Source organism: Podarcis gaigeae (genome assembly GCF_964106915.1).
Source record: "Podarcis gaigeae genome assembly, chromosome: 6".
Lineage (NCBI taxonomy): Eukaryota > Metazoa > Chordata > Lepidosauria > Squamata > Lacertidae > Podarcis > Podarcis gaigeae.
The window spans coordinates 84,729,367-84,752,298 of NC_139682.1; the positions used below are offsets into that span (position 1 = coordinate 84,729,367).

Here is a 22,932-nt window from a genome sequence, read left to right on the forward strand (position 1 = left end):
GCATCACAGTTCTGTTCCTTTACTCCCTTGGTAGCTGTTGTTATAGTAATATTATGAATTGGGATGGGGGGTGGGTAGACTGTATTCCAAGATCCTTCTAATCACTGGATCTGGCAAATATAAGCCAAACTAACCTCCTGGTGAGGTGATCGCCTGGGTGATGAGCCATTAAGCAAACAAAGGAGGTGTCAGGCAGCAAGTAGATAGAAGGGCAAAAGCAGAGTTGAGAGAGATATGGGCTAGAAGCAAAGCAGCAAGCTGGGAACTGAGAGAGTCAGAGGGATGTTTGATTTCTGTTTGAATCCGTAGATAACTCAGTTGGTTAGAGAATGGTGCTGACGACGCCAAGGTTGCAGGTTTGATCCCTGTATGGGACAGCTGCATATTCCTGCATCACGATTGGTTGGACTAGATGAACCACAGGGTCCCTTCCAACTCTACCATTCTATGATTTCATCTAAGGCGGCAGCGATGGGGGATGCAAGGCCCTCTTGAGGTGTTAATGCTGCAAGCCCCTCCCGCATAGGCTCAGGTAGTAAAAAGGTGCAAATACAGTGGTACCTTGGTTGAAAAACAGTCCTGTTTATGAACGATTCGGTTTAAGAACTCCACAAAACTGGAAATAGTGTCCTGGTTTGCAAACTTTACCTCGGTCTAGGAACGGAATCCAAACGGTGCAAGGTCACCAATGGCTGGGGCCTCATTAGGAAAGCGTGCCTCGGTTTAAGAACAGTTTCGGTTTAAGAACAGAGTTCTGGAATGGATTAAGTTCATAAACCGAGGTACCAGTGTAAACCCTATATCACAAAGATACTACAGTTTCTGCTGGGTCTGAAATGGGTTTTATGGTTAGTGTACACACACACACACACACACACACACACACACACACACAAATGTTCATATAGATAAAAACAGATCAGGTGTGCATTCTGAAGTTACTCAGCCCAATAAACCTGGGGAATGGAAAAGCTTTCACCATCTCTCTAAATTCCATGAACAACAGATGCTAGTAAATTTACCAACGCTGATGTCACCACTAAGGGTAAAGGAACCCCTGGCCGTTAGGTCCAGTCGTGGCCAACTCTGGGGTTGCGGTGCTCATCTCGCTTTCTTGGCCGAGGGAGCCAGCGTACAGCTTCTGGGTCATGTGGCCAGCATGACTAAGCAGCTTTTGTTGAACCAGAACAGCGCACGGAAATGCCATTAACCTTCCCGCTGGAGCAGTACCTATTTATCTACTTGCACTTTGACATGCTTTCAAACTGCTAGGTTGGCAGGAGCAGGGACCGAGCAACGGGAGCTCACCCCGTCACGGGGATTCGAACCGCCGACCTTCTGATCGACAAGTCCTAGGCTCTGTGGTTTAACCCACAGCGCCACCCACGTCCCACTAGATGTCACCACTAGAAAGGCCCTACTCCCCCATACTTGGTGGCCTAACCTTCAAAGGGCAGGGCACTAGGGTATCCCGTGCTATGTGCACAGAGTTCCACCCACAGAACTTTCCCTTCCAGGGAGGAGAGGAAAATTACTGCACTAGTTCAGTGCTGGTAATAATACTAAGAGCAGAGCCCCATTTGATAAGCTTTGTGCATATAGAAGATGTCAACACAGAAGGTATTCTGTTTAGGACTGTGAGTCCAACAAACTCTGATATTCTACAAAGAAGCAAACAAATTTATAGGAGAAGTGCCTTCCCCTTGTGGCTCTCCCCTTCGCTGTAGCCCAGGTTAAGCATGAATCACCCCCTTTATGTGGCTTTAAAGAAAATGGATCAATGTGATCAGTTTCTGTGCTTAATTCCTTGTTCCCTGACACTGAAGAAATGGACAAAAGCCCCTATGTTATCTCAGTGTAGTACGCACAAACTGGACTCTGAATTTCCCTCAAAGCAAACGGCGTTAACTGTTGGCATGTCCCATCTAAATGAGGATTCCACAGATGTTTTGCAACAAGAATGGTCCCTTATTGGATTTTGAGGACAATGTGTCCTTTTCTTAATAACTCTTAGCGGCATCTTAATTGGTAAGCAAATGAATAAAAGATGTGCTTATTACTACTTAATTGACTTGTTTGCTTTCATTGCAACCACTGATATATTTTGGAGCAGCAAATAGGAGGTGCCATTCTTTGTGTTTAATGCAGCCTCTAGAATAATTTATCTTCAGCGGTAATCAAAAACTGCCTCCATTTAAGGATCTGCTTTGCAGACATTATTGTAATTTAAAGTGAGGAAGCGAAACCAAAGGGAGAGCTTCACACCTGTGCTTTGGGGGCTTATATTTTCAGAAAGCAGGAATGGACAGATCACTCTATTTCTTTGTCAGTTTCTAGTCTGTGTCAAATGTGCATGTGATTATTAATGAATTTATTCCATTCTGCGTTAATCTGCAGTTGTGTGTTCAGACCCCAATACCTCCACCTTAAATAAAGACACATTTGACTCAAATTTTAGTTTTGGTTTTTGGCAGAATTTAGGCCACAACTTTATTGATTACAGGAAAGTGGTTGCATAGGCTCTGGTTCGACTAGCTCCCTGCACCCTTGCAGGCAGCGCTGACCCAGAGCTCTATCATAGGTCAGCCAAGGGTGAACACCTGGGGAGGCGAACAGCCAGGAACAGACCACCCAGATGCCCCCTGGATTCAGGCATGGGCAGAACCCCCTCTCGAGGGTTGACCAAACCAGTTGAGTCCCTGGATTCCTTTAATGGAATACCCTTCACATAGGGATGGCGAGACCATTCTCCCATCCCTATCACATGAACCAGTGCCTATCCACAACCTTACAAGTTGTAATGAATTGCTATGTGGCAGGTGAGACCCAAATGGACACAGCCAATCAGCCAAGTGGGAAAAATTCCTGCTGTACTCCTGTCCCAACGACAGACGACACACGAGGGCATAGCAAGGTCAATTGCAAAATGCCCTAAAATTAGGGGGAGGTGGGTGGGTGTTTTGCATGAGCTGAAAAAGGAAGCTCTGGGACACGTGCATGGGTTTACAGTGGTACCTCAGGTTACATATGCTTCAGGTTACATACGCTTCAGGTTACAGACTCCGCTAACCCAGAAATAGTACCTCAGGTTAAGAACTTTGCTTCAGGATTAGAACAGAAATTAGTTAAAGTGGTGCTTCAGGTTAAGAACCGTTTCAGGTTAAGAACGGACCTCCGGAATGAATTAAGTACTTAACCCGAGGTACCACTGTATATAGGTCCCTCAACCCATTTAGACTGCGCCCCATTGGCCAGATTACACCCAGCAATGAGGGACCTACCAATCAGGTGTTGTGGCTATCCAATAGACCCACCCACAACCAGGAGGTCAGTCTCCAGGTCTCACCACAACACGTGCCCTCTTTAGGGAGGACACAATTTGTTGAGATGTTCGTTTTTTAAAAAAAAGAATTAAAAAAATGAATGTGCAAAGGGAGGAAGGGAAGGGCAGGTTTGGTTTTCTGCCAGCTGCACTGAAGGTGTTCAGCACAGCCAGCTTTTACACATTGCTGGCAGAATGGTCTGCCAACAAGGCTCCACCCACGAGTGAGCCCCTGATTGGCCCGTTCAAATGTTAATGTTTTGGCGGCAATTCCGCCCTGCAGGGTGGCTCATAATTCGGGGCTTCAAGGGATGGAGGCAGACAGGTGAGGGCAGGGCCGGATTTAGGTTTGATGAGGCCCTAAGCTACTGAAGGTAATGGGGCCCTTTATATGTCCAGCTGTCCTTTGCCAACAACAAATTGTCACTGTTTTGTGTGTGTGTGTATGTGTTGAATATATGCTATATGGCAATTTATGGACCTAATAAGTATCGAAGGCCATTTGCACATAACAAAAGATGTATTTTATCAAATTAATTGTTGAACTGAAATACAATTAAGAAGACGTATATCAATAGTGAGCAGTGTGAGCAAGCAAGGGATCAACTGATCAAATCCATACTAGCAAATTTGGTGGGAAAATCTGAAGCCTTCTGGAGGATAGGTCAAATGATATTACACTGACCGTGGCAAAGTTTCTTTCAGAGGTCGCAAGAAACAAAGGCCATCATGCTCTAAGACATAACAAAATGACTACCTCGGTCACACAGCCAGTGTGGTGTAGTGGTTAAGAGCGGTAGTCTCGTAATCTGGGGAACCGGGTTCACGTCTCCACTCCTCCACATGCAGCTGCTGGGTGACCTTGGGCTAGTCACACTTCTCTGAAGTCTCTCAGCCCCACTCACCTCACAGAGTGTTTGTTGTGGGGGCTTTGAGATTCCTTAAAGGGAGTGAAAGGCGGGATATCAAATCCAAACTACTCCTCCTCCTCCTCCTCCTCTTCTTCTTCTTCTTCTTCTTCTTCTTCTTCTTCTTTCGCCTGTTGTTTGCTTGTCTTAACTGTATCTTGTTTTGAAGCTGTTTTGTGGGTCTATGGACTGCAATAAAGATTTTATTTTTATTTTTATTAATGTTGAAATTTTTGGGGGGGAGGGCCAAGAGAGTGGGGCCCTAAGCTTGTTTAGCTTATATGTAAATCCAGCACTGGGTGAGGGGCAGCAAATGCCACCCACCTGGAAAGGGGTAAGTGGCCATTCAAAGCACGAGAAGGAGAAATAGAAATGCAATTTATGAAAACCCCTCTCGTGATTTTGTAGAGCTGTGTCAAATATGCTCTAGTTTTGGCTTTTTAGGTAGCTGGCAACTTTCATAAGGCAGAATTATTTTAGTTGCAGCAACTTCCAAAAGGATAACATGGTTGTCTATTGCAGCAAAAGCAACTGGTAAAAATCTTAGGAGTGTTGCCTTCAGTTGGCAGGTGTAGATGCCTTCAAATGTATGCAAATGATCAGTGGTCATTCACAAGTAGTAGAATTGGTGCGAACACTGTCATCCTAGTGTTGCTAAGATAATTAACGCCTGTGGTACGGGTGTAATGCTTCATCTTTCTTTAATCCAGTTCAGTGTCTTTGTTCCCCCTTCCTGAAGCCACTTCAGTGCCATTGCCTGCCTAGATATTGCTGTTCATCCTTCCTGGTCAGGTGATTGTGCAGTGAAATGGGATGATGTCACCATGATGCATAACCCACCAATTATAGCTACTTGATAAAGTTGATGAGGGCCACTGAGAGTGAGGACAATTCAATAAATGCTTTGAAAAGGACTGAGAGTAGTGTACTTCCATAAGAAACTGTGTTCCAATTCAGCTATGAAAACATGCCAAACCCGAGTTGGTGTGATGCTTTTCTCTCAGAGAAACATGTGTGTGAAAGAAAGGCTTTTGTCCCCCCCCCCCCTTGCAGCATAAGAAAAAATCCAAATATTCATGTTGATATCGCTCTACTAGTATCCCTTGCAAAATAAAACCAGCCTGTTGCGGACAACCATCACACTCTGCAGAAGGAAGTTGGCAATTTTTAAAACAGACATTTTTAAAACAAGTTTTTGTTTTCTTGACACAATGGCTTTGTTATGAAATGATCCCTCTGTTTTACGTTTTGCTTGTTTGAGGCATCACATGCATGACAGACTATCAGAAATAAGTGATACATACATATATACTAGACAGCTGGTTGGTGAAAATGTCTGAACGATGTGTTTTTGAATGTGACATATATATTTTTCCCTTTTGCTTTCCAGGGAATTTGGCCGTTGGAAAGTAAATAACTTAGCCGTCGAGAGAAAGAATTTTCTTGGCTCCCCGCTGCCTCTCGCCCCTGAATTTTTCCGGAACATAAGACTATTAGGACGTAGGCCGACTCTTCAACAGATCACAGACAATCTTATCAAGAAATATGGGACACACTTCTTGCTGTCAGCTACCCTGGGAGGTAAGGTCACTCTCAAGAAGTATTCTACCTGTCTATTTAACCTTCTCAGCAACGATGCATTAATTGTGAAAACAACAACTGTCTATGATGGAAAGAACATCATATACCTCATGGTGCATTTGTTCAGTAATCTCCATTATTTCTTTTAAATAAGTTTTATAAATTCTAAAATATACTGGGAAAAAGAGGAAGGGGAAGAATCTGCACACACACACAAAAATCACTTAATCCATCACATTCATGTACAGTCTGAAATATAGAACCTAGTTTCAAAAAATCCATATACAGAGAGCATGGAAAAGTCACCACTGAATGGCCAAAAGATTTTAAAGACTGAGTTATGAGTTATGATCTGACCAGTTTAACGGAAACTTTCCTTCAATATTCACACAACCAATAAACCTTGTGAAGGAACAGAGTTCATTGATAAACATATATCATTCAGTTGGGCTTAATTGCTGCTTGGGTGGGTTAAAATAAAAAGGTCAAAAGTTTAGCTAATGATTGGAAGCCTTAAAAAAAAATATCTATAGTATATTAGAGTTTTCACGTTAAGACAATTGTAATAAAACAGTTCATCTTCTACTAAGGTGTTGGGAAAAAACTTGACAGATACAGAGTTGGAACGGTTTCAGAGAGAAACAGAATTAAATTTGGTAAAAAGGGTGAAGTACCTAGGGGTAAATATAACAGCAAAAAATTTATGTCTCTTTAAGGATAACTATGATAAATGTTGGTCTGAAATTAAGAGAGACTTGGACAGCTGGACAAATTTGAAGCTCTCTTTGTTAGGCCGAATTGCTGCTATCAAGATGAATGTATTGCCAAAGATGTTGTTTTTGTTTCAAACATTGCAGATTGTAGACAAAACGGAGTGTTTCCGGAAGTGGCAGAGAGATATTTCTAAATTTGTCTGGCAGGGCAAAAAGCCCAGAATTAAGTTCAAGATACTAACTGACGCGAAAGAAAGAGGGGGCTTTGCCCTGCCAGACTTAAGGTTGTACTATGAAGCCGCAGCTTTCTGCTGGCTAAAAGACTGGCTACTTCTAGAAGACACTGATGTCTTAGATTTAGAAGGTTTTAACAATGCATTTGGTTGGCATGCATACTTATGGTATGATAAAGTTAAGATCAATAAGGCCTTTAAGAATCATATTGTCAGGAAAGCAGTGTTTAATGTCTGGACAAAATACAAAGACCTATTGGAAAATAAAACTCCAAGATGGCTATCACCTCTGGAGGCCAAGGCCCGAAAAAGACCCAATATGGAGGCCAAATGGCCGAAATATTGGGAAATAATAGAGAAAGAGGGCAATAATTGGAAATTGCAGAGTTTGGAAAAAATGAAAGACAAAGTGCGAGACTGGTTACACTACGCTCAGATCCAAGAAATTTTTAAAAATGATAAAAAGTTAGGATTCCAGGTGGAGAAATCGAAGTTGGAAACAGAATTGTTAGAACCTAAGACTAAAGTACTCTCAAAAATGTATAACTTGCTGTTGAAATGGAATACACAAGATGAAATGGTTAAGTCGGCCATGATAAAGTGGGCACAGGATATTGGGCATAATATTATGTTCGAGGATTGGGAAAGGTTGTGGACCACGGGGATGAACTTCACGGCATGTAATGCTCTGAAGGAAAATGTAATGAAAATGATATATAGGTGGTACATGACCCCAGTTAAACTTGCCAAAATATGCCATGTGCCAGACAATAAATGTTGGAAATGTAAGGAAAATGAAGGAACATTCTTTCACCTCTGGTGGACTTGTCCCAGGGTGAAGGCCTTCTGGGAAATGATATATAATGAGCTGAAAAAGGTATTTAAGTATACCTTCCTTAAGAAACCAGAGGCCTTCCTCTTGGGCATTGCCGGCCAGATGGTGCCAAAGAAGGATCGAACATTCTTTTTGTACGCAACAGCAGCAGCAAGGATACTTATCGCTAAGAAGTGGAAAACTCAAGATCTACCCACGCTGGAAGAATGGCAGATGCAGCTGATGGACTATATGCAACTGGCAGAGATGACTGGCAGAATTCGAGACCTGGGAGAAGAGAGGGTTGAAGAAGATTGGAGGAAATTTAAGACTTATTTACAAAAATATTGTGATTTGGTGGAAAGTTAAGTAGGATGTTTGATCATAAATAATTGGCCATCACAAAAACGGATTGGAATGGGATGTAAAGCGAGACTAAGAGAAACAAATTTTCAGAGGACTATATTTAAATAAGCAGTTATAAAATTTGCAAACTAGATGATAAATTGCTTGGAAAAATTTATGATGATGAAAATGGCAGTGAGAGATGCGAGGAAGTCCAAAGAAGTTATGAAACTCTGTTGAGATAAAAGTAAGGTTGTTTATTGTCTTTGTACTTTATTCTGTAAAAAACCCTAATAAAAATTTTATTAAAAAAAAAAAAAAAACAGTTCATCTTCTTATTCCCTCCCCTTTCCTGCCTCTCATACCCCTGTCCCTTTGCTCTGTCGTCTTCTTCAGCACCATTTTCATTTCAGATGTTTGCTTGTTTAGCGTGTTACACAGTGCTGAGGCTCATGTTCTCAGATAAAGGTTAGGATAAAAGAGTGTCAGTACTCTGCTCAAGTCGCAGATTTAAAAAAAACACACGTTAAACTGGATAACTTTCCATCCCTGTGTTGTGCCACCCCCTTTTTCTAGATGCATTTATTTATTTAATTAATTTAGTTTTCTTCTTCTTCCTCCTCTTCTTTGGCAATCCCTCGTAGCCGAGTAAGATTGCCTTCCATAAACACGGTCTCAACGGTGAGTCCATAAGTGACTGTGGAGGCCAGTTCTGGATCCACACGTCCTTCCACAGTGGGGACATTGGTTTCCAGGCAGCAGTTGATCCCGGTGAGGGTTTGCCAAGCGTGCCTTTCTTTTAGCACATTTCTCCATTGCGTCCTGAGTTTGAGTGTCTTCAAAGCCCATGACACATTAGGTAAAGGCCGTTCTCCAATTGGAGCGCTCGCAGGCCAGTGTTTCCCAATTATTGGTGTTTATATTACATTTTTTTGGATTTGCCATGAGACAGTCTTTAGACCTCTTTTGTTGACCACCAGCATTACACTTTCATTTTTAAGTTCGGAATTGAGTACAGTGGTACCTCTGGTTGTGGATATGATCTGTTCCGGGGTGCCGTTTGCACCCCGAAAAGTCCGTAACCGGTGCTTCTGTGAATGTGTGAAGCACGATAGAGCGCTTCTGCACATGGACAAAGTGCGCAGAACGCTTCTGCGCATTTGTGCACGGTGAAACCTGGAAGTAAACACTTCCAGGTTTCCTGTGTTCTTAAACCGAATAAATGCAACATGAAGCGTTCGAAAGAAGAGGTATGACTGTAGTTGCTTCGGAAGATGATAATCAGGCATCCACACAACATGACCAGTCCGCCCTACACCTGTAGAACTCAGGGTGGTTCACCACATAAAATTACAATTTAAAAGACACAGAATGCAGTGGTACCTTGGGTTACATACGCTTCAGGTTGCAGACTGCTAACCCAGAAATAGTACCTCGGGTTAAGAACTTTGCTTCAAGATGAGAACAGAAATTGTGTGGCGGCGGTGCGGCGGCAGCAGGAGGCCCCATTAGCTAAAGTGGTGCTTCAGGTTAAGAACAGTTTCAGGTTAAGAACAGACCTCCGGAATGAATTAAGTATGTAACCAGATGTACCACTGTACATGGTAAAAAATAAAAACTAAGACAACCCAATAATCCCTCCTTCCATTACACGTTTAAAAGGGCATCAGATGTCAATCAACCAAAGGCCTGGTTGAAGAGGAACACTTTTGCCTAGCGCCCAAAGTGTATAATGAAAGAGGCAGTTGAACCTCCCTGGGGAGGGCATTCCACAGATGAGGAGCCACAGCAGAAAAGGGCCATTCTTGTGGTGCCAACTTCCAGACCTCTCGTCGATGAGGCACACGGAGAAGGGCCTCAGAAGATGATCTCAGGGTCCGGGTAGGTTCCTATGAAGAGAGGTGGTCCTTGAAGTATTGTGGTCCTGAGGTATTGCGGCCGGGCAATTACTCAGCGAAGAGCTCCAAAAATGAACCCCATATCTCTTTGAAGTTTGTCTTTTTATGCAGTTCGTGGAGCAGGGTTTTCTCATGGGCTGCTCGCTGTCGGAGGTCTTGCATTCAGATCTTTCTGCTTGGTGTGGCCTGTGCTTTCCATTATTGGAGGTTTATTCGTGTTCCTGTCAGTCTTCAGCACCTTAGAGAAGCACCACAGAGTTTGGTCTAGAGGGAGGATTTGTTTCGCTTTCATTTCAGGAGAAGAAGGGCTTAGTAGAAGGAAGAAGGGAAGAGTGTGCTTTCTTGTTGGGTTATAAAAAAACACACACAGAGATTTTAAGCTTTTTGCTGGAAGAGAGATACGGAATGAGCTGCTGAACCCTGGAGATGCTGAAAACTCTGTCTGGAAGACATTGCTTTAAGGAACTTAAAGGAAATAATGGGCAGCCTGGAATAGCTGGATGTGCTTGTCCTGGTTATTTTTGTTGCCTTTTGCTGTTGTGCTTTGGGGGTTTGTCTGTGCAGTAACTATTCAGATTTTAAAACCTTTTTTCCGTAAGCATAATCTTTTCTTCAGTTAACTTATTTTGGTTAAGAAACTAGGGGAAAATAATAATAATAATAACAATGATGATGATGATAATAATGGTAAATGACCCCTGACAATTAATTCCAGTCATGAACGACTCTGGGGTTGTGGCGCTCATCTCACTTTACAGGCCAAGGGAGCCGGCATTTGTCCGCTCCACAGACAGTATTTTTGGGTCATGTGGCCAGCATGACTAAGCTGCTTCTGGCGAAACCAGAGCAGCGTACGGAATCACTGTTTACCTTCCCGCCGGAGCGGTACCTATTTATCTACTTGCACTTTTGGTGTGCTTTTGAACTGCTAGGTTGGCAGGAGATGGGACCAAACAACAGGAGCTCATAATAATAATAATTAATTTATGCGCCGCCCATCTGGCTGGGTCTCCCCAGCCACTCTGGGAGGCTTCCAACAAAAGATTACAGATACATTAAAACATCAGTCATTGTTGGTGCAAGGATTTATGCATGCACAGTGGAAATTTATCTCCTCTTTTCCCTCCCTCCCCGCTCCCCGATTCTCCCACCCTCCCCAGATCTTCTGGGGAGCATTGTGGTGAAAACCCTGAACTGATTTAGAGATTGTTCTGGGTGAGGAGAACATGGGGAGGGGGTTTCCATTGCACAAACAGAAATCCTTGCCGTAGTAAAATGAGTGGATTAACACTACTTTGGATTCAAGCCTTAACTTCAGAGGTGGGGGGGTGGGTGGATGTGAGGAATCCAAGATGGCGGCTGGTAGTAGTAGTTAAGGCTTGTAGTAGCAGCATTCGTACTATTATTGTTATTTCTTCATTTTTAAAAGGATTTAAATAGCGGGAGGCAGGCCATCAATAGAAAGTGGAAACAAGGGTGACAATTTACTGTGGGCTCTTGAACCCGTGCAGGATTGGCACAAAAGTTAACAATGAGGGGGAAAGTAACCCATGCTGATTGCTGAACTGTGCAGCCTAGAACTGGATATATATTCCTGTTAAATGTCTACTCCTTTGATGGTCTCTTCCCCAATATGAACAAACATACTTCCATTAAAGCTCCTGAGAATTGTAATCTTCTCTTCACTTAAATGCTATTCAGTAGATGGGAGCAGTGCAAGCAGAGCAGAACAGAGGTATCATTTTAATCAGAGAGGTTGCACACACCAATTCGAAATGGACAGTTCCTGACACAGCATATTTCTGCTCTGCAGCTGCCAACCGAATAGTGTTTTTTATCAGCATTTTACAAAAAAAAATCAAAAAAAAAAATCCTGTAAGTTTTATACAATTGAACTGTCAGTCATGGTATGCTGAGAACACAGATAGATTTTTGTGTGTGTGCGTGAGCACCCTCACTTCTGTGAGATTTTGATCTATCTGCTACTTTCTTTCTTTCTTTAAAAAAGGAGGAGGAAGAGGAGGAGGAGGAGTTATGATGGGGCTTAACATATTGTTATCTTAAGTGACAAAAGGAAACTACCGGTATATCTGGAAAGACCTTTACGAAACTGATGCTGCAGCATCAGTTATAGAACTCAAGCACCTGCCAGAGGAGAAAAAGACTGACTGTCATTTTCATAACATATAGTTGAGGCTTCACTTTCAGAAAATGAATTAAAGAAAGACATTCTTTGCAGGAATCAAAGGTGTTCGACAAGATTGTCCGGCGGGAAGGCTACACAATCACAGACATTATCTTTAATATAATCACCCACCAAGGGATAAAACAGTTTTCCTCAATTGTCACTCTTTGGTGGTTGCCTGGGTAGGCAATTCTGAGCACTAATTATCTTCCCCGCTGCATAATTCCTATTCCTTCTTCTCCAGATCTCTCTGTTGGATTATTTCCCCCTCCCATTCAACCTATTATCAAATAGATGGTATACACCCCCCTCCCCTTGTAAATTTCTTAATGTTGCACACAATGACATCGCTTTTGAAAACAGCATGTATGAATTTAGGTATGCCGTTTTCCTTGATGCTAATGGGAGCCGTGTGGATAGAGCTTTATCTGCACTCTCTTGAATATTTTTATCTCCCTGAGGCCATGGTCACAAAAGGAAATGTTGTTTTCCACAGTAGCCTAAAAAACTTGTGAGTGGGATGGTCTTCCCAGAACCATCTGCTGCTGGCATTTAATTGATGTTTGAGAACTTCAACTATAGCAACTGTCCAGAGATGGGCAGCATAAAGTCTTATTGCTCAGTGCCAATATAAACTTGTCATATTCACCCACCGTAGGTTTGTGTTTCAGTGTTCCATTTGTATGGTTTACTTAACAGGGGTCAGCAAACTTTTTCAGCAGGGGGCCGGTCCACTGTCCCTCAGACCTTGTGGGGGGCCGGACTATATTTCGGAAAAAAAGTAATGAACAAATTCCTATGCCCCACAAATAACCCAGAGACGCAGTTTAACTAAAAGGACACATTCTACTCATGTAAAAACACGCTGATTCCCAGACCGTCCGCGGGCCTGATTTAGAAGGCGATTGGGCCTTAGTTTGCCTACCCATGGTTTACTATGTTAAATTATAAGCAGCAGCGTAGCATGTGGGGGGCCCCCAAGGGGCAGTTGCCCTGGGCGCAGAATTATTAGGAGCACAAAATTTCAACACTCAGTGCTGCCTCAATACAGCTGTATGCTTACATTGCTGGGCTCTGTTGAAAACAACTTCTCCATGCGAACCAGGAAGTGACCTCTCCAGAAAACAGAATGACTCTTCTTTTCCCATCTCCGCAGCTGTGATTTCCTGGGTGATGAGGATGCTGTTAAGCAGTTGAGTGTGCATGTGCACTTCATCTGTTTCCCTCCCTCCATCCCTCGCTCCATGCAGCCCCGGGCGTTGGTAACCCACATTACGCCACTGATTGCAAGTACCGTTGTTGGTTTACAACAGAAATGCTTCCCTTTTCCCTTAATTGCACCTACATTTCCTGCAAAATAATTTTTGGTCAACATTATTATTATTACTTATTGAATTTATATAGCGCCCTATGCCTGCAGGCCTCGGTTCACAGGGTGGTTCACAGGAGAAAATCAGAATATAAAAACCACAAAGTACATAATCAAAATAAAAACAACAACAACCCAATAACACCCCCCCGCCACACACACACACACACACACACACACACACACTTTAAAAGGGCATAGGATGTCAATCGAGTCAACCAAAGTCCTCGTTAAAGTGGACCAATTTTTGCCTGGTGCCTAAAGGCTGCCAACCTAGCAATTTGAAAGCTCATCAAACTGCAAGTAGATAAATAGGTACCGCTCCGGTGGGAAGGTAAACGGCGTTTCCGTACACTGCTCTGGTTCGCCAGAAGCGGCTTAGTCATGCTAGCCACATGACCCGGAAGCTGTATGCCGGCTCCCTCGGCCAATAAAGCGAGATGAGCACCGCCACCCCAGAGTCAGCCACGACTGGACATAATGGTCAGGGGTCCCTTTACCTTTACTAAAGGTGTATAATGAGAGTACCTGGTGAATTTCCCTGGGGAGTGCATTCCACAGACAGGATGGTAGTAAGAAAAGAGGAAGCCAATTTTGCATTTTCCTTTCTTCACAAGAGCTGACAAACATTTGTATTCATGTTCAAGGAAGGAAACTTGGCAAATGCATGACTTGTGGAGAGATCTTTTTGTATGCCCCTGCAACCTACTGACTGGCAAGGCTATTCCCTTCTGACCATAAAGGAGATGGTTCTGTCTGAAATATTTCCAAATCTCTATTCACAAACCCTGAAACAAGCTGCCCTTGGGTTTTCTAAATGGGAGCTCTGAAAAACTGCTTTTAAAAATAAAAATATTACTGTGAGAAAGTGTGGTGAGCGGTGATTCTTGCTGCTTTATTGTTCTGTAGAATATCTGGTTTCTGGTGGCAAGGGCTGGTATTCAACTAAGTTTTACTTAGATTCATTGAGATTAATTACTGTGACTAAGTTAGGTTCATTAGTTTCAAATGCAAATGTCACTAAAGTTTAAACATGTTAAACATATATGGTGAAAATACATGTTTTCTTATTCAGTACAAGCAACTTAAAATGCAGTAAGTAAAAAAATGTATTTACACCATATATTGTATTTGAAGAATATTTTATCTGGCCTAAGATTCTAGAACACTTTTTTGTTTGGTTCTGACCTGTCCTAGAGGCATTCATATATGGTACGTTCTTTTGTTCATTGGCATAAAATACTACTTCTTCTTTGTCCAATCCAGCTGCCAGAATTTTATTGGCTAAACACTGGAAAATTAATTTACCAACCAGCATAGTGTATTTCTTCATGACATTAAAATGCCAGATAACCCAGAAGAAGGTGGTATTTAATAACCAATATACAATTTTTAAAATTGAATTTTACAAAAAAATTTTGGCAAAACAACAATCTTGCATATAATATATAAAAACCCTTTCATATAATATATAAAAACCACCTGAGACTTCCCTCCTCCTCAACTAATGGTTTTCCTAATTATACTCTGATATTGCATTTTGTTATTATAATTATTATTACCCTTAATCCAAATCTTGAACACACCATTTGAACATCATACTGATAATTGATATCTCTAACCTTACAAAACGTATTGTAGCCCTACTAACGATGTCAATTGTTTACAGTTGCCTTTCAAATACAACATAAATTTATTCCAGTCTTTCAGAAAGGTCTGGTCTTGCTGGTTCCGAATTTTCCCAGTTAGTTTTGCCAACTCTGCATAGGCCATTAACCTCAGCTGCCACTTTTGAATGTTTCTCACCCCCTGTTTCCCTTGCCAACATTTTGTAAAGAGTTATTCATTCTAGAACTAGAATTCCATGACTGCGCAAAGGCCCTGTTACAACAATCTCATTGTTTTCAGTGTCTGTTTTATCTTCAGCTGAAGCTTCGTATGGTCTGAAAGTCCGGCATTTCTACTGCTATTTTGACTAAATTATTAACAAAGACATACAATATGTTGGCCCAATAATTCCTTCTACATATTTATTGATTAATTGATTGATTGCTTAAATTTCGATGCTGTTTATCATTCAAATGAACCCCAAAAGACATTTACTTTTTGGAAGTACTGTTTACCACGGGGGTGGGAACCCCAGCTTGGGGGACAATTGTGGTCCAAGCCTCTTGGCAGATCACAGCTCTCACCAGCCCTCTTTGTTCTGCACACTCATCAGATAGTTTTGCCAGGCTTTAGCCTGCCCTTTGGGACACGGGTGGTGCTGTGGGTTAAAGCACAGAGCCTAGGACTTGCCGATCAGAAGGTCGACGGTTCAAATCCCTGCGACGGGGTGAGCTCCCGCTGTTCAGTCCCTGCTCCTGCCAACCTAGCAGTTTCAAAGCACATTAAAGTACAAGTAGATAAATAGATACCACTCCAGCGGGAAGGTAAACGGCATTTCCGTGCGCTGCTCTGGTTTACCAGAAGCAGCTTAGTCATGCTGGCCACATGACCCGGAAGTGGTACGCCGGCTCCCTCGGCCAATAAAGCGAGATGAGCACCGCAACCCCAGAGTCGGTCACGACTGGACCTAATGGTCAGGGGTCCCTTTACCTTTACTAGCATGCCCTTCAACTGTGATAATGTCTCATGCTTGCCCCAATGGAGGATGGAAAGCTGTGGGCAAGCAGTGGGATAGAAACCTCTGACTTTTATGCAGATAGAACACACCACTGTACAGAGGTAGAGTCACATCTATTATGTCACCCACTTTTGCAGACTCACTCACTGCTGTTATGTAGCCCCTGTAAGGTTACCCTCAGTCTTAAAAAAGCTTTATGATGATGAAGAGTCAGCTTCTCATTGGCATAAATGCTATCAATTTTAATGGAATGAGATTGCAGTACCATCCACCAGCTCCCTCCAGCTGGTATGGGACATGGAAGGAATATTCCTGCACAGAGCACTCATAGAAGACCCTTCAGCCATTCTATTTATGGAGAACGCATGAGTGAGAAGTGTGGTTGCAGCCCTGGAGTTTGCATATGCAACTCAAACATCTGAAGAGAGGGAACCTTCTTCCCATGTGTAGGCTGCATGCAATCTTGAGCTCTGAGAGTGGGGATCAAGGCTGCAGGGAGGTCTGTCTGCAGCAAGGCTCCCTTTCACCTTCCCTTCAAAGGTTTGTGTTATATGTAAGCACAACAGGGGAGTGGCTACCTTATACACCAAGTTCTCCTTCACAGTCTTAACACCTCGGTAGGCTTTGAGTCACACGGTTTCATCTCCATAGTAGGCAACGGGAGCAAACTCACTGTGCATATACCACCCTGGGAATTGCTACACACTTATTATCCTGATAGTGGCTAATATATATTGCTAGCTCCTTTCCCAAAATAGTCCATCATCCTTCACATGCCATCTGACTGGAGCGCTGCATGGTTTTAAAATGGAAGGTTTATGTTCCTTTCATTACTAATAAGAAGAGAAAATTGGAAGGTAGGCTTTTCGAATACGTCTACAGTGCAAAATATGTCTAGAGGCAGAAAACAGCTCCAAGTGTTTTAATCATAGGGACATCTATTATTACACATTATAAAAATACATGTTCCCAAGTCATATTTATGTATATTTAACTAAAGCTGTTACAGTATTATTCTAATGCCTCTTATACAGCATTTTGTGATTTGCATTTCTATTTAAATCATTCCTGAAGTTGCTCCTAAGACCCATGCTGATTTAATTCATTATTGCAGCCTGCCATTTCCTAACTATTGTGCAGCTTCTTCCTTGTTGAAGTAGCCACAACGGGATTCTTTACCGATGCTAATTAAAAACAGCAAATCCCTCTTTGGTGGCACTTTTGTTGTAGGAGTCAATTGGGTGATGTGACATCATATCTCAGTTCCTTGTGCATTTCCCTGCCTCAGCCTTCATCCCTCCACACAAATTGGGTTCTCCCAGAAAGCACGTGTTGCGGTGAGGTCACCACAACTGACTCTCTGTTGCTGGGGTGTGTAGGTTTGGATTGCCACAGCTACCTGATTGGTCCCTCGGAAGCATAGGACCTGTTCTGGCCAATGGGGTTGCAGAAATTGCAACCCCATTGGCCGGATCACCCACCCACCCACCCACCCTCCCTATATTTAGGGTCTGTGTTGACCTTGCTATATCGTCTGCTTTTGGGGCAGGGGCCTGGTAGGAATTTTCCCCACTAGGCTGATTGGCTGGTGCCTTTTGGGTTTTGCGTACCGTGTAGCAAATCTTCACAACTTTGTAAGGTTTGTGGTTAGGCATTGGTTAATGTGTGTGGAGGGGATGAGGCATGACTGTGACCTATCCCTCTGATGGTTGCTGCGTAGGTATTCTGTTAAAGGAATCAATTGGCTCGTCATGCATTTGTCCAACCCCTGAAAGGGGGATAGGGCCACGCAAGAGCCCCTGGGATCATTCTGGGTGTGATCTTAGGGATCGGCACCCATCTCAATCGATCTCCCAGGGTGCTTACCTTGACAAACCTCTGAAACTGGCAGTTGTCAGTTCTGTTCCTGTCCCAGATAGTCTGGGACAGGTTCAGATAGTCTTATCCAATGCCTAAGCAAACCAATCACAGCCTGTAATCAATAAAGTTGTGGCCAAAATTGAGCCAAACCTCAAACTAAAATCTGAGTCATGTCTGAATTTATTTCTAGGCAGTTTTGGTGATCTTAACACGCAACAGACATCAGGGTGGGCTGACACAATTAAGATGATGTCATAGCCCATGCCTCACTACTGCATATTATGGCCTAGAAAAAATATTGTATACCTGTGAAAAATTAAGTCTAGACTCAGGAACAGGACTCAGGAATAGCTTGCACATTTCAGGTTTCATAAAGACATTGTAAAATACTATACAAAGGTCAGTCTAGAGTATGAATGTCAATCTCTGCCCAGTGATGAATATCTGTCCAAGACAAGGGCATTACTAGAGTAAAGGCCCCATAATCCCATGAACCAATTATGGGATTATACGGGACTTGGGGGTTTTGTTTGGTCCTGGTGAGCTGGAAAGAAAAATTAACTTGTACACACTTTCATTTTGCTTGTGGCAGCTGAAGCAGAACTTCCTCTAGAACGTTTGCAGATGTTTCTTGCAGCTTGTAGGACTCACAGCTGTGTGGTTATGGTGCTGCATAATCTTTTTTTAACCCTCCCTCCTTTTGCTACACACTGTGATTAATCCTTTTTGAGTCCTTAAGACTCACAACCTTGAATAGTATTCCAAATCACGTCCATTTGTTAGCTAATGTTTAGATCGTCTTCTAAGCCTATTTCACGCCTGTGGACTACGGCTGGCAAGAAAAGATTCATCCATGTGTCAAGTGTGGCAGAAGCATCTATTTGCAATTGTAAATTAAGTATTTGTTTGCAAGAATTAATCTCCAGTTTTCTCCCACATTAATCCTCATGTTAACTATATCATCGTTTTATCTTTTGTGCTTGAAGATCGGTCACTGCCTTGTTTCCCCTCTCACACAACGTAATTGGGAAATAATGGAAATAACAAAAGAGAGATATGACCTCTTCTCTGAATTTTGCAATGCACTACTCCAACCAAAGAATGTTCACAAAACTGTCTTATAGGAACAGAAATTCCAAAAATGATGGTTAAGTTGTTTATGTACTGCAGTTAGGGGACATGGGTGGTGCTGTGGTCTAAACTACTGAGCCTCTTGGGCTTGCCAATTAGAAGGTCAGCAGTTCGATTCCCTGTGACGGGCTGAGCTCCCGTTGCTCTGTCCCAGCTCCTGCCAACCTAGCAGTTCAAAAGCATGCTAGTGCAAATAGATAAATAGGTACCGCACTGGTGGAAGGTAAACGGCATTTTCATGCACTCTGCTTTCCATCACGGTGTTCCGTTGTGCCAATAGCAGTTTAGTCATGCTGGCCACATGACTCGGAAAGCTGTCTGTGGACAAATGCCGGCTCCCTTGGCCTGAAAATGAGATGAGCGCCGCAACCCCATAGTCGCCCTTGACTGGACTTAACCATCCAGGGGCCCTTTAGCTTTTTACTTTTTTACAGCAACTAGGATTCTTTATGCATAAGAATGGAAAGATTAAGACATTCCCACCAAAGAAGAATGGATAAGTAGAGTTATGGACAATGCTGAATCAGCAAAGCTAACCACTAGAATAAGAGAATGATGATTGCTTTATGGAAGATGGAAGCCTTTTTCAGACTGTTTAAAGAAATATTATACTACGGTGAATTCGCAATCAGGATTTGAACTATGAGCAACAGAAGGCATTAGAGATTACTGTATTATTGTTAGGATTTAAGAGAGGGGAGATAAGGTACAGCAAAGGGGAGAAATAAAAAAAACACTATGGAAAATGGGATGGGAAGTAGATAAAATGTTAGAAAAATCTGTTGTGTATTGGAAGGTATACGTGATTTTTTTGGAAATGTAATAAAATATACCTTAAAAAAAGAATGTTTACAAAACTGCACATTAGGGAAATGTGTCAGGAGCTTGTCCTACACTATACCGTCATGTGATAGACAAAAATCCCATGAGTGCAATCATGGAGCAGGAATTCTCACAAAATGTGTACATAAAATGAATATATTAATGAAAAGAACATACAAAAATACAAAAACATTTTATTGGATGAAAATGCTTGCAAAAACGTGTGCATTAGTCAAAATTGCATGCAAACACATATATTAGGGGGAAAATCATAGGAAAATCCTGATGAAGATTCACAATTTAAAAAAGAAATGCAAATTCCTGTAGAATTGTGAAGATGTGAATTTAAAGTTGGGGAAAATGAGAAACTTAGAGAACAAAAATTAACAACCCATCCATTTCTCGTTATGGAAAAATAATATTAATAATAATCATGGCAACTTTAACTGATAATGTTGTTATATTGCTTCTGCAGGAGAGGAGTCACTCACCATTTTTGTGGACAAGCGGAAGCTGAGTAAGAGATCGGAAGCAAGTGATCCCAGCATTAACAGTACCACAGTGACACTGGAAACACTACACCAACTGGCAGCCTCGTACTTCATTGACCGGGACAGCACCCTGAGAAGACTCCACCATATTCAGATTGCCTCCACTGCCATAAAGGTATAAAAAAAAAATTCTCTGGAACCATGTGAGAAAAACTGAGTTATTTACTTGTAATATATGTCTTTTGCCTTGTTGGTTCTGCAATATAAGTATGGCGGCTCTGCAATATAAGTATGGCGATTCCAGATTACAGGTGAGGATTTATGGACCAGAACTCCAAGAGCCTTGTGCACAGACCCAGGCTTGCTCCAGATCTGTTAATATTTCTTCTGCTATCTCTGACTCCTCGTGGAGCCCACTCCAGAGAGTCCTCTGCTATCTCTTGTGGTGTTCAGAGAGCATATGGGACAAAAAGAGGCCTCAGAAGTTCCAGAGCTCCCACAGTATTTTGGCTCCACCACCCAGGGATATTCAAAGGCCACCTGATGGATCCTTAAGCAGGTTCCAAGTTCTACTGAGGTGATAAACTCATGTCTGGACTGTACCACTTCTGAGTACATGCAGTACACCCTGCACATGCATTCAGTTATATGAATCTCCACCTACACCCTGAATGTGGTACAATCCAGTGGCTTAAACTTGCCAGTTCATTGAGAATTTGAGATAGGATTTGGACCCAAATCTCCAATATGATATTTGTAGAACACTCCGGCTCTCTGTAAAACATATTCTTCATTTTTTATTATTATAGCGGAATCATATACTGAGGGCCAAACTAGACAAGACACCAATCACTTTGTATTTGTGTTAGTGGCTTTTTAAAAAAAATTAAGTATATTGCAAGTACAGAGACCCTGATTGTGGGGTGGTATGTTTCTTTTGACATGTTGCGCCCCACTCAGCACAGTCCCAGTTTGTGACAGGCCACCTGCACCTGCTATTTGAATTGTGGGGGGGGGGGGGTGAGAGCTCCCAAACTGTAGGCATGGGGCTCTCAATCTGGAATGGGATCACAGCAGGGAGCAAAATTGTTCAAAGCCCCCAGGCCAACATCTCAATCTGGATTGGGGCCTCCTTGCCATTTACTTTTAGAAAGCTAATCATACTATTGCTAATTATGTGGTTGGTATCTCATCTCATTTGGTCCCATGGTTCCATCATCAGGGCTTAGCTAAAACCTTTGCCATGGAAGAGGATTTTAAGAGACAGATAGTGGTGAGTCCATTATTTCTTCCATTATCAAGGAACCGCTTGGCACCTACATTCTGTAGCAAGAAGGGTGTTTGTTTGCAAGTATGAGGTGCAGAACAGGGCTGTGTATGCTATGTCCAAGTTTTTCTATCACTGCAGAACCGAATTCCTCATGGGATCAGGCTGGTAGGTGTCCTTTCCGTGAGAAAACATCAAGTTAAGAGACAGGAATGTCTTACAACCAAAAAACTAGCCGTCTGCTTGTTGTATTGATTAGGGCTGCTGAGCTGGGACTTTGAGATCAGGTTGCATGCACAGGTTAGATGTTTACTAATAAATTTGGATGAAGCAAGATTGTCAAGGTGCAATCTCAGTGCCATTTTACACATTCCACAGAGGCACACCCTGACTTGCCATTAAGTGTACACACTGCAGTCCGTCATGGCTTGCTGATCCCAGTCTAATACATTTTATTTATTTTTTAGGAGTAAATCTAAAACAGGGGTGGCACTCACCAAATGTTGTTGGACTATAACACACATGTCATCCCCAGGGGGTATGTCAGGAATAATGGGATCTGTGGTCCCAGCAATATCTGTAGGACACCAGATTGACTATCCCAGATCAAAAACATTTTAGGAGTGAAACAAGAAGAATGAAAGGTGTGAAACAGCCCTCAACTGCAAATGTTTATGGCTCCTGCTTCTGTCCTGTTTAGATTTCCTAACCAGCTATGTGTTGGTCAATAAACCCAGATTCTGTGGTGGATAGTCTAAGGTTTTCTGCTATTGTTGTTATTTACTTTACAATATATATAAAGCTATCAGCGTTGCTGGCTAAAAACAATGCATTTCAAAACAAGTAATAGCTGCTTTGAATTTCTTGATTGTAATAGTGGAAGATGCTTTGAAAGGAGAGTTGGGTTGTTGTTTTTGCATTTTCCGATTATGAATATTTCAGAACTTTGCATTCTATTTTTACCTTCTTACAACTAGCATCTAATTTATGCCATCATTATCATCACCTAAAACTGAGCCACCGAAAACTTGTCACACAGCTGTAGCTTAATTCCGTCAGCATTCTCACTTTTGCTATGTATACAAATAAAAAAGGGCCAGTATACACACACACACACACACACACACACACACTGTGCTTGATTACTCAACACTTGGTGACTTGCAGCCAAATCGTTGAGCTGCCATTGTTGTAAAATGTTGTGTCTGAGGTCAGGTGAGGTGATGCAGACATTTTCCCTTTGGTGGTTCACCTATGAGTATGAAACATTCAGTAAGGCCAATTTGCAATCAAGTGATGGGCATGTTTGAAGCTGCCCCAAGTTTAAATTGTAAGCACTTTAGCTTTTCAGATAGAGGCAGTAGAAA

At 42.3% G+C, this 22,932-nt stretch overlaps 1 protein-coding gene across 2 annotated transcripts in view; it reads left to right on the forward strand.

Annotated features, from left to right (window-relative positions):
• Positions 1 to 22,932, forward strand: part of BRINP3 (BMP/retinoic acid inducible neural specific 3) — a 262,633-nt gene that overhangs the window by 142,564 nt on the left and 97,137 nt on the right. For both annotated transcript variants that reach the window (XM_083745341.1, XM_083745342.1), the window contains exons 3-4: positions 5,621 to 5,811; positions 20,283 to 20,473. In XM_083745341.1, the coding sequence (XP_083601467.1) occupies positions 5,621 to 5,811; positions 20,283 to 20,473 (382 nt within the window). The remainder of the gene's footprint in view (positions 1 to 5,620; positions 5,812 to 20,282; positions 20,474 to 22,932) is intronic.